Source organism: Rhinolophus ferrumequinum, chromosome 12 (genome assembly GCF_004115265.2).
Source record: "Rhinolophus ferrumequinum isolate MPI-CBG mRhiFer1 chromosome 12, mRhiFer1_v1.p, whole genome shotgun sequence".
Lineage (NCBI taxonomy): Eukaryota > Metazoa > Chordata > Mammalia > Chiroptera > Rhinolophidae > Rhinolophus > Rhinolophus ferrumequinum.
The window spans coordinates 30,280,170-30,292,224 of NC_046295.1; the positions used below are offsets into that span (position 1 = coordinate 30,280,170).

At 36.1% G+C, this 12,055-nt stretch overlaps 1 protein-coding gene across 7 annotated transcripts in view; it reads right to left on the bottom strand.

Annotated features, from left to right (window-relative positions):
- KDM4C (lysine demethylase 4C) overlaps nucleotides 1-12,055 on the bottom strand; it is a 347,582-nt gene that overhangs the window by 244,332 nt on the left and 91,195 nt on the right. For all 7 annotated transcript variants that reach the window (XR_004424679.1, XM_033123278.1, XM_033123280.1 and 4 more), the window contains 2 exons: nucleotides 6,051-6,154; nucleotides 1,672-1,809 (listed from right to left, as the gene is read on the bottom strand). Coding sequence is in view for 6 of the 7 variants with exons in the window: in XM_033123278.1 (XP_032979169.1) it covers nucleotides 1,672-1,809; nucleotides 6,051-6,154 (242 nt within the window). In the remaining variant the exon portion in view is untranslated. The remainder of the gene's footprint in view (nucleotides 1-1,671; nucleotides 1,810-6,050; nucleotides 6,155-12,055) is intronic.

Consider the following 12,055-nt stretch of genomic DNA (forward strand, 5'->3'; position numbering starts at 1 on the left):
AAGTATTTCTATTTTGTATAAAAAGAAACATAAGTAATTAATGCCTTTCCTGACGTAACATGGGTAGCTAGAAGAAAGGGGGGTCTCAGATTCCTGCCTCCCCCAGCACAGTATACTACATCTTAACAATCCCCCAGCTCTGGGCTCTGACAGCTGAGATTTCAGAGAGGGCCACTGTCGACCTCTGACTTGGTCACACTCCAATCACACTCTACTGCCACACGTAAATGTGGAAACACACCCAGGACATTTTGGCCTTGGGGAGAAGCTAGTTTGGCCAATACCTTGAACTAGATCTGAAACATGTAGTAAACAAACACCAATTAATTTTTCTGGTGACTCTGAACAGCTGTGATAGCCAACTTACTATGTCAATGGTTAAAGATGCAAAAAGCATAACATAACATACCTTGTTATAACCTCGGGCTATGACACTGTTTCAGTGCAGATTCTAGCATTACATTTCTGCAAAAGCACTGCAGTAGCCGGCCAACGTACATACACACTGAGTTTTCTATTTTTATTATTAGGTTTATTGTCATAGAAAGGATGCATAATGGGAAGAAGCAGTTCATTTCTGTTCCTTTCTAAATTACCCCTCATAAATAGAAATTAGTCAGAACAGAAAAAGTCTTCTAATAGCAGGGAGCTTTCTTTTATGTCATGAATTCTTTCAAATGTTTCCTGGGTTGCCAAAGGGCTATACTCTTAACATATTATGCAATTTTCTAAATACACATGTAAATTAAACCTAGAGTCATCTTTCCTGAATATATTTGTATCCCCGTTCACCCAATAGTTCCGCATGCAAGTTTTATCAATGCAGAAATTGAGTAATACTTGCTTGTACCACGCAGGGGCCCAGATAAGGCCACATAAACTGTATGCATCATTTTCCACTAAATCTATGTCAACTTTAGGTACCCTGTAAAACACATAGTTTCATTAAGAAGCTGCCCTCTGCCAACCTGAAAAGCCACAGGTAAGGAAGCAACCTAATGAAGCCACCAACACTTTGGAGGTGTCTTCTGTTTAATGCCACAGTGGGAAATTAATTAAATTTAATAGAAGTTGTTGCTTGTGAATGAAAATACACAGTATGTGAAACTAAATTAAATGTACTGGGCAGGAAATGCAAAATTTTATACCAAATTTAACATGAAGATATATTTCTTATTCTTCATTATTATTTTCAAGAAATTCATTTCTGCACTAAGGGCAGTTTTAATCATTTCTTACCATCTTTCCTCAGCCTCTTGTTATCACAATTTTACCAGACACTTTCTTCTGTAAATAGTTGTTTGCTCAGCCATGGCCTGAACTCTAACATGGAAAGAGTTCAGTCACGGAGCCGCAGGGAGCCACCAGAAAATCTTGCAAAAAAACAACTGGTGGCCTTACAGGAAGCACACATCAGTTGCATAAAATTACTTCTCAAGGTAAACTGTACCACATTAATTTCAAAACAGACAAATGTAGCTACAAATGGTAATATAACCTATGTAACATAAATATATCTAGTCTGAAATAAATTACCATGGTGAGAGGCATACACTGTCAAGGAGGAAAATGTCAATGAGGGAAAAAAATGCCCCATGTGATCTTAGCTTTCCCACTACACTAACCAGAATACACATTTAATTTATGCTTCATTTTTAAGGCATAACTTACCAATTTAGCAACTTTCCCATAGTCAATCCATCTGACAGTAGCAAAATTTGTAGATTCTGCACAGTTGAAACCATGATTAAAACCAGCATGGTAGCCATATGGGAAAGTGATCATAAATTCTCCAGCCTCCTGGGTGATCTGCAGGGTACAAAGCATATAATATTTTCCAATTACAAGACTTCCCAAATTGTGAATATAATTAAAATATATTTTCTACAAAAATAAAGAAAAAAATTTTATGATATCAGAACTATATCAGTATAAAAGAAATCCCCCCAGATCCTTTATTTAATCCGTTAATAGTTTTTCAGGAAACATTTAAAACGCTTTTCTAAACAGGGTATGGATGACCTTCTGCAATGCAGTTCAGTCATTCAATTCATAATCAAAGGTATTTTATATGAAATGTCTTTAAGTTATTCAAATAAATTTGTTAATATTAGCAATCAATGTGTATATTGTAATACTTTAAAAATATGCATAACCTGAGTTATATAACAGGACACACCATGATTGATATTTTTCAAGTTAGAGCTATAAAAACTTTGATAGCACATGCTGAACAGATTTTATTATGAATTCTTGTTGCTAAAGAGTTGGTGGTATTCACTAAATTATTATTTCATAATACTTATAAAACATTCAATTAACTCCATTCAATGGTAACATTTCTGTCAAAGAATTATTCTAATAAATGTATATGTGTGTCTGTGTGTGTGTGTAACTGCGTGCATTTTTAAATATAATTAAAATAACTCCAGTAAATCAGTCAGAAGCCTAAAGCAAAGATGAAAAATATGTATTTATTCCATTCCTACTTTTGAGCTATATAGAAAAACAGTAAAGCTAAATTTTCCAGTTTTGGTTTTTTTTAATTTGCCTACTCTCTACTAAGTTATCAAGTTTATTACTCACTGGTTCATTCAGTCACCATGGTTCACTTCAGTCCTAAATTGTTGAGAAATGAATATGTAGGTATGTACATGTGTGTAAACATACAGGAGACACACTGTATAAATACAGGTGCACACGCTGCAATTCAATTGCCATTTTAGGAATGCTAAAATGCTCTGTGTGGGAGTATTTTCTTTCCCAACAATTCTGAAATTTAGTTCATCACCCCTTCCTCCCATAATACCCCAGCAGGTGTCCTATTGCAATGAGCAGCAACTCAGCTGCCACCTGGCAGGCAGAGAATAGCATATCAGTGTTCAACATGGTTCCAGCTCCATCATTCTGAGCCACGTGAGATCACTGCCTGATTCTCTCCTTCCCTGGTCTCACTGAATCTCATAAATTATAATTGTGTTTAGAAACTTCCTTGTACTATGTAATTAAAAAAAAAAGAAAAAAGAAAAAAAAAACCTCACCCTGCTCAACTGTTGCTAGCCCTAGAAAGCTGGGGGAAGAGGGTAGGACTGCTATCATTGGGAAAAGGAAACTACTGTCACTGCTCCCATGAATCCCACCCACAATCCTTCTCTTCTCTGCCTAGAAAACCCTGCTTTTTGCCATGTTGAACAAGAGCTCCTGTTCCCATTGAATAGGACTCTAAATTTTATGCCTCTGTAAAATTTCTAGAAACAGGTCAGTCCTTGTTAACCAAAATATAAGGCCAATTTATTGCCACTATGTAATAAATTGATTAAGGAAAAAAAAAAGTACAAGGACAGAAAAAAGAATGAGTCCCTTTTATTACAAGTCCGTGTCATGAAAGAAATAGGAAAGGATAGTACACATAATCTAAAAGCAGACATTAGCTATTTGGTAAATATACATATAAATATACATATACATATGAAAAAGTATGTACTTTTTGTACATATGTATGAATATGTATGAATACATTGAAAGAAGGAAAAAAATGTTACTCCAACTGTGAAATGATTGCCTAAAGAAAGAGGGTTGAATTGAGGAGAAAGAATGTGTTACTATATAACACATGCTATGCAAAGCCGTTCTTATAGATTATCTCTTTTCATCCTCAATAGTCCTATTAAATAGGTACTATATTATCCCCATTTTCCAGATGAAGAAACTGAGGCTCAGAAAAGTTATGTAATTTACCCAAGTGCCAGAATCAGGAATGAACTTGGGGGTGTTTAATTCTGAAGCCTGTGCTACTCTATCCCATGTTATATTATCATCATAAGAGAATACCATATTTTGTCATGTATAATGTATATATTTGTGCCCAGATTTGTAAGGGAAAAATAAGGATGTATGGATTATATATGGGTAGTACTAATTCTGTATATATATAAATGATTTTAATTCTTTTATTTATGCTTATGAGTTAAAAGTGTAACTCTAGAAATCAATAACAATATCCGTATGCAAAATAATACCAGTACATAAAATTTCTTCTACCTTGTATCTGTTCTTGTGTTTTGTAATTATCTGTTACATAAAATTTCTTGTACCATAATGTTAAAAACCAAAACGCAAAAATTCTTTTATAATACAAAAAACAAGTACCTAAATGTAAACAAATAAAAATTTGAATTAAAAAATTAAAACGAAAGATTTTTTCCCTGAAAGTTTGAACCAAAAACGTGGGTGCGCATTATAAACGGGAGCACATTATGCACGGCAAAATACGGTCAGTTCCTTCAGAAGCACAGTCATCCATCATACACTGTTCATCAAGGTGGAAGCAGAAGTGGCAGTATTTCATAGAAAAAACTACAATTGCTGATCGGCCCTCTAATCACTGGTGTCTCACCACCTCATGATGAACACATCCTGCCACTTCACACAGAAGCCACAAAGTGTCCCATCCTCAGAAAAATCAGATAAGGGCCTGGTGCATCTAGTGAAGTACCAAATAGTACTTGGGGAGCCACAGTCTAGAAAGGGTTGCAGGGCATCTATTGCCTTCTCCCCAAAGATTGGAAAGGACGTACAAGCTGCAAAGGCCTCCATCCTGGGGAAATGCACTCATCCCTCAGTCCTGCTACTTCACATAACCCCCTCTCCAAAGAACAACTTGATCAACACCAATTATCTCCCCTAAACGAACAAAAGTTTTTTCTGTCTTGGGGGACTCTACTCTACTCTCTCCTCTGCCTTCTAATATTCTAACTTAAATAAAAGTGCCCAATCAAGCTTATAAAAGAACCTAAAAGAAACGCTCATCCAAGACTGAAAAGCCCAGTACCCAGAAGTGACTGCAAGTAAGACAAAGCCCTGCAGTGGCAGTGGCCCCCGGGGGGGGGGGGGGGGGGGGGGGGCGGGGGGGGGTAGAAAGGAGCAGCCTCTGACCTCTGTGCCTGCAGTAGTGCTGTAGCCCATCACCAGCTCCTCTCCACATCCATGGACATTCCCCACAGTGCACATCTTGGAGGCACACTTTTTGTCATGTTTAAAAGTATGTCTGTAAACCAGTGGTAAAAGTATCCTCATCACACAAGACAAGCATGCCTCGCGACGACTGCCAAGTATAGTTTGTGAATGAGTGGGCGTCACCTCAAGTTGGAGAATAATGCTTGGTCCTTGCAAAAATTCTACTTTGAACAAAGCCAAGGGGTGGGGGACAATTTAAGGGCCTAAGATTAAGAAGAGGTAAAGATTTAGTCACAAGTGAAAGTTTCTAAGGTAGAAAACAGCAAGGATTATGGGAAGAAAGTCAAACAAAAAATAAAGAAGACAGTGGAGTTATTTTGTAATGCTTCTGCAAGTAGCTAAGGACTTAATCCTCCTCTAACTGAGAGAGAGCTTTTATTTATCTGGTCAAAAGCGTTTTTCATTTCAACTTCTTCACATAAAAATGCTCATGCTCTATAATAATTCTGACCCAGTAACTATCCATGGATGCAAAGAAAGAAGGCCCTAGCATGTACAGTCTTACAGAACTTAATCTTTAGAAATACTCCAGAGAAGCAATATCTGATTATTAAATCATCAGGCACTTTCATCCATAATTAAATCTCAATTGTATTATGTCTAAATGTGTTTAGAAGGAACATACTGGTACCATAATCAGTGATTCTAACCAACCAAACTACTAATAATAATTGCTCTGATTTCTTTTCTTAAAAAATAGATCACATGTACATAAAGTATGTTGCTCATATAAAAGATTTCAATGTAGAAAGCCTACATCTTATTTTGCCAAATGTGCTACATTTTATTTTCAGTATTTATAAGTAAACTGTAACAGCCTGAAATCTCTAGTAAATGGATCCTGAAATAAAAGTAACTGCAAATTAGTATTTAGATAAATAATTGTTATGTTATAAAACATAAATCTGAATTTTTCTCCCCACACCCTAAAAACCCTACCTGAAGTCAAAGACGTATTAGCGTATATTAAATTTGTCTTAAAAACAAATACTATACACACTAAATGAATTTGTTAAAGAGGAATTCTAATATACCTTATCAAAGGGAATACCATACTTCTTCAACACTGAGGGAGATATCAGCGTCATCTTGTGGCGAAGAAATGCATCACACCCTTGGTTACTGCTTGGGAAAAAACCTAAGTGGAAATAATAAATATAAGCAGTAATGTGTCAATTAAGATAAAAGTTCAGATAGCTTTTTTAAGCTTATGTGCTAATATTCTTACAAAACGACATTTTTATGCAAATACAGCCCAACTACACCAACAAAAAAACCTCATACTAAAAATTAGAGTCAGAATTCTTAAAATTAAGATATGCATATTTGTATCACCAAAGGTTGACTTTTTTTTCCTTACAAAAAGATCTACCAAGAGTTGTTTTCATAACATATAAAATTACCAAACCTTAAAAATGTTCAATTTGTAACAAATTTGAATTCAATCTGCCTAATATCTGATAAATGGACAAAATATTAAGGGAGGTTAGGAGTAGTAAATATGCGTTTCAATATAGCAATCTCTCAATTTAGACTCCTGGAAGTGATCATTCCAGAAGCACCTGTCCCAATGCCTGGCACACAGTAGACACACAGCAGTTTTCCACCTTTCTTTGTTTCCTTCTGATCAATTTTCAACAGTTTAACTGCTACTAATTTCCTGAACAACTTCCCAGCCAGCACCAGTCAAATACTTGTAAAACTGCCTCACCAGCCTGTATGGGAGCAGTGTTTTATGGAAGTCTTTAAATAAGAAAGCTAAACATGCAGCAACCCTTTTTTTCTGTAGTATATTATACACCAAAACACAGTTGTTTTTCTCCATTGATAACTTCAACCCTGCAGTTCTGTCTGAGACTGACTCTCATTAACTCAGTATGCAAGCTGGAGAAAAATGAACGTGTGTGATACCCTGTTCTTCACCTTCCTCACTCAGAGGGAAAAACTACCACGCTGAGGAGAGTGGGCAAGCAAGAAGAGAAAAAGAGAAACATGGAAAAGACAGGAAAATCAGAGACAGAGTCCAGAAAGGACGCAGAACTCACCAGGAAAACGTATGTGATGTATATGAGTTAAGTTGGAAGAAGGACAAATGCTGTTTAACTCCTCCACTGCCAAAATGATGACAAAACCACTGGAAATGTTATTAGGTTGGTGCAAAAGTAATTGCGGTTTCTGCAATTATTTTTAACATTTTAAACCACAATTACTTTTGCACCAACCGAATACTTATCTAATACTTATCTAATTCTGTGGCTCACTGCATGCAAACAGCTCAAGAACGTGAATTACCAGCACGCATTAACTAACCATGTACTCTTTTAATCTCATAGAATTGTAGCACTTTACAGGAATATTTTTAAAGTAAATAAGCCTTTATTGATGTCACGAATCATCAGAAGAAACAAATCAAACAGCCAGGAAAGATCCATTAGGGTATAAAGAACCACCTGCAAAAAGCAGTACATTCTGCTTACTCATCTGTACCTGGATTTTTAAAAAGAAAAATAGACAGAAATGTTTTTAAAAAGTATATGCCAGCGGAAGCACCAGAAATACTATCATTCTCTACAATACCAATGGGAATAAAAGGAATAATTTTGCCCCATATGGTCATTTGATGTAGCCCTCTGTTTATGGTTAATATTCATAATACATAAACAGAAAATAAAACATTATATCATAGAAATATCTCTTTGCAAGAATGTAGACTTCGGTGAATGGAGAGAAAGTAGCACACTAATGCACTGGCCACATCAACATATTAGGATGTGCTGAGTCCTACACCAAAGTAAAGAACAGTAGGGAGGACTCTAAACACAAAACCCATGGAAATGTTTTCATAATACAATTTAAATGGATCTATCAAACTTTTCAAATCTGTAACTTGGTGCAGCACTAAATGAATTATATTTTAAATTAAAATCAATGAAGAAAGAGGAGTCTATTTAATTTTCTTTTGATATGGATTTGTAATCAGGACCTAAACAATGTGGTGACTGGTCATAAGTTAATTTAAATTGAAAAACCACTGAAGGAAGGTAATTTGCAGTATATTAAGAACTTCACATTGGTTCAGAATTTATATTTACAACAGGCTACCAGAATTACATTTTACATCACCCTAGAAAATACCTCATAAACAGCACAAATTATATACAAAGCATGTATCTCAAAATGAATTATACCTCAAAATACCTGCAGAAGTACATAGTTCATAGTCACCCTCACTCCACCGTCTATGAAAAATATTTTAGTCAACATATAAGCAAGCCTATATAACCAGAACAGTATTAGATACAAAATGATAATATATATATATTTTTTTAATTGGGGAAGGGGAACAGGACTTTATTGGGGAACAATGTGTACTTCCAGGACTTTTTTTTTTTCCAAGTCAAGTTGTTGTCCTTTCAATCTTAGTTGTTGAGGGTGCCGTTCAGCTTCAAGCTGTTGTCCTTTCAGTCTTAGTTGTGGAGGGCGCAGCTCAGCTCCAGCTCCAGTCGCCGTTGCTAGTTGCAGGGGGCGCAGTCCACCATCCCTTGCGGGAGTCGAACCAGCAACCTTGTGGTTGAGAGGACACGCTCCAACCAACTGAGCCATCCAGGAGCTTAGCGGCAGCTCAGCTCAAGGTGCCGTGTTCAATCTTAGTTGCAGGGGGCGCTGCCCACCATCCCTTGCGGGACTTGAGGAGCTGAACTGGCAACCTTGTGGTTGAGAGCCCACTGCCCCATGTGGGAATCGAACCGGCAGCCTTCGGAGTTAGGAGCACGGAGCTCCAACAACCTGAGCCACTGGGCCGGCCCCCAAAATGATAATATTTTTAAAAACTCAGAAATATGCTGGCTAAAGAAATATTAGTATCTTTCATAATAAACGGAAAAACAACTATGAGATTACTTGTATGAAAAACAACAAAATAGCTCTGATAGAAAAGATAACATTTAACTGAAAATTCAACTTAAGACTATCAATTTTTTGAAAGTCATAAAATAAAAACACAGTATGTATTAAAATTTTTTTAAGTTCTTTAAAACATGCCTTTCAGAATCATTTTTTCTATTCTAATATTTACTTTCTTGATGTTCTTTTAAGTTTTGAATAATTTATTTGAAAGAAATCTTCTCTAAAAGTTATCATATTTTAATGATACTATTATAACATTCCATACAACTTTCCAATTTGGGGGTCACACAATGGGATAGTCTACCCTTTCCTAATCTGAAGATCAAGAAGTTCCAATAAGGAAACAGTTCTGCACCGACCCCTTAATCATCCAGTAGTGGAAATAGCAACTAGCATCCCACTGCCACATCTCACATGCCCCATGGTCCCCAGGTAACAGGCCAGGTGGAGAAGAGAACACAGATAAACTTGGCACATCTTTCTATTACATTGGTGCAAAAGTAATTGCAGTTTAAAAGGTTTAAAATAATTGCAGAAATCGCAATTACTTTTGCACCAACCTAATACTTTTGTCATGATAAATCACTTGGTTTACTTTTACATAAAAACAAATACATTAGGGGAGCAAGATACAAAATCTGCATGAGTGTTGGTGGGGGGTGGTTTGGGGGATCTTCACTCTCCTCTCCTACAGAGATAGTTGGTGAAAGAATTTGACAGGCAGCCTACTGTGTGTGAGGTGCAAACTCTGCTATGGGATTTTGTATAATAAATCTTACCCAATCTCCTCTTTCATGCACTTAACACACAAGTTTACTGGAGCACCAATTTTCCTCTATCCTTTACTGCTCCCAACAAACATATACCTTTTCTTTGGTATTAAATAGCAGAGCTAAGTTTTAGACCAAAAACCTAATTGTTTGAGTTATGTGAAGCCATCCTCATTTTGTCCACGTGTCCAGCAAAACAAAAGAGAATAATAGTTGAAAGAACTTGGAGTTCAGCCACACATTCAGCCGTGGATTCCAAACACAACTCCAACACTCACATAGTTTTGACTAGTCCCATAAACTCTCAGCATCTCAATTTCCCCATCCATATAATCAAGAGGTTATTAACGGGGCGGCTGGATGGCTCAGTTGGTTAGAACGCGAGCTCTGAACAACAGGGTTGCTGGTTCAATTCCCAGTGAGCTGTGCCCTCCACAACTAGATTGAAGGACGACGACTTGACTGGAGCTGATGGGCCCTGGAAAAGCACACTGTTGCCCAACATTCCCCCCCAAAAAATGTTATAGTATCCTCACTGGATTCTTTTTTCCAGCTTCATTCAGGTATAATTGACATATAACATTGTATAAGTTTAAGGTATATTAAACGTAATAATTTGATATGTGTATATATTGTGCTACGATTAACGCAATAATGTTTAGCTAACTTCCATCAACTGACATAGTTACAATATGTTCCAAATGTGATGAGAAGTTTTAAAATCTACTATCTTAGCAACTTTCAATACAGCATTGTTAACTATAGTCACCCTACTGTACAGTACATCCTCATAACTTAATTTATCTTATAACTGGAAGTCTGTATCTTTTGACCACCTACGCCCATTTCCCCCACCCTCTGTCTCTGGAAACCACCAATCTAGTCTCTGCATCTATAAATTCAGATTTTTTAGATTTCACATATAAGTGAGATCATATAGTATTTCTCTGTCTCTGACGTATTTCACTTAGAATAATGCCCTCAAATTTAATCCATGTTGAAGTAAATGGCAAGATCTCCTTCTTTCTCATGGCTGAATGATATATATATAAATGTGAGATACATACATAATGTATTTTCTTTATGCATTCACTTGTTGATGGACACATAGGTTGTTTCCATGTCTTGGCTATTGCAAATATTGCTGTGATGAACATGTGTGTGCAGCTATCTCTTGAACACAGTGACTTCGTTTCCCTCAAATATATATCCTGAAGTGGAACTGCTGATCATATGGTAGTTCTATTTTTAACATTTTTTATTGATTTTATTCCCTGCACTGTACTTTACATCCTTGTGAGTATTTTTATAACTGCCCATTTGTACTTCTTAATCCCTTTACCTTTTTCAGCCATCACTTCAATGCCCCTCACATCTGGTAACCATCAATTTGTTCTCTGTATCTATGAGTTTGTTTCTGTTTTAATTGTTTTTATTTTTTTATTTGTTTGTTTGTTTATTTTGTTTTTTAGATTCCACATATAAGTGAAACCATATGGCATTTGTCTTTGTCTGACTTATTTCACCTAGCATAATACTTTCTAGGTCCATTCCATGTTGTTACAAGTGGCAAGATTTCATTCTTTTTATGGCTGAGTAATATTCCATAGTATGTATGTACCACATCTTTATTACCCACTTGTCTATCAAAAAGGTTGCTTCCATATCTTGGCTATTGTAAATATGCTGCAGTGAACATAAGGGAGCATATATACCTTTTCAAATTGGTGTTTTGAGTTTCTTCAGAATATTTTTAATTTTTTGAAAAGCTTCCATGCTATTTTCCATAATGGCTGCCCTCATAGGATCCTTATAGGAATCCAATGAGATAATGCACAAAAAAACTTAGCCATAGTCAAAAAATGGAAACAATCTAAATGTCCATCAACCAATAGATAGATGAACAAAATGTGGTATAGCCATACATACAATGAAATACTACTCTGCCATAAAAAAGAATGAAGTACTAACACACGCTATAACATGGAAAACACACTATGTGAAAGAAGCCAGACACAAAAGGTCACATATCACACAACTCCACAGTAATTGCCAGGGGTGGCAGAGGGGTGGGAGAGAATAGAGAGTGACTAATTCATAGATACAGGGTTTCCTTTCAGAAAGACAAAAATCTCTTGGAACTAGATAGAGGTAACAGTTACACAATGTTAATATACGAAATGCTACTGAGTTGAATACTTCAAAATGGTTAACAGTTTATTTTATATGTGAATTCTACCTCAATTTAAAAAAATACTTAAGTCTACTTAACACATAGTAATATTCAATGAATAGTGGCCATTATTATTATCTCTATTACTCATTTCCACCACATGCACACTAGTCATCATGTAAGTTCAATG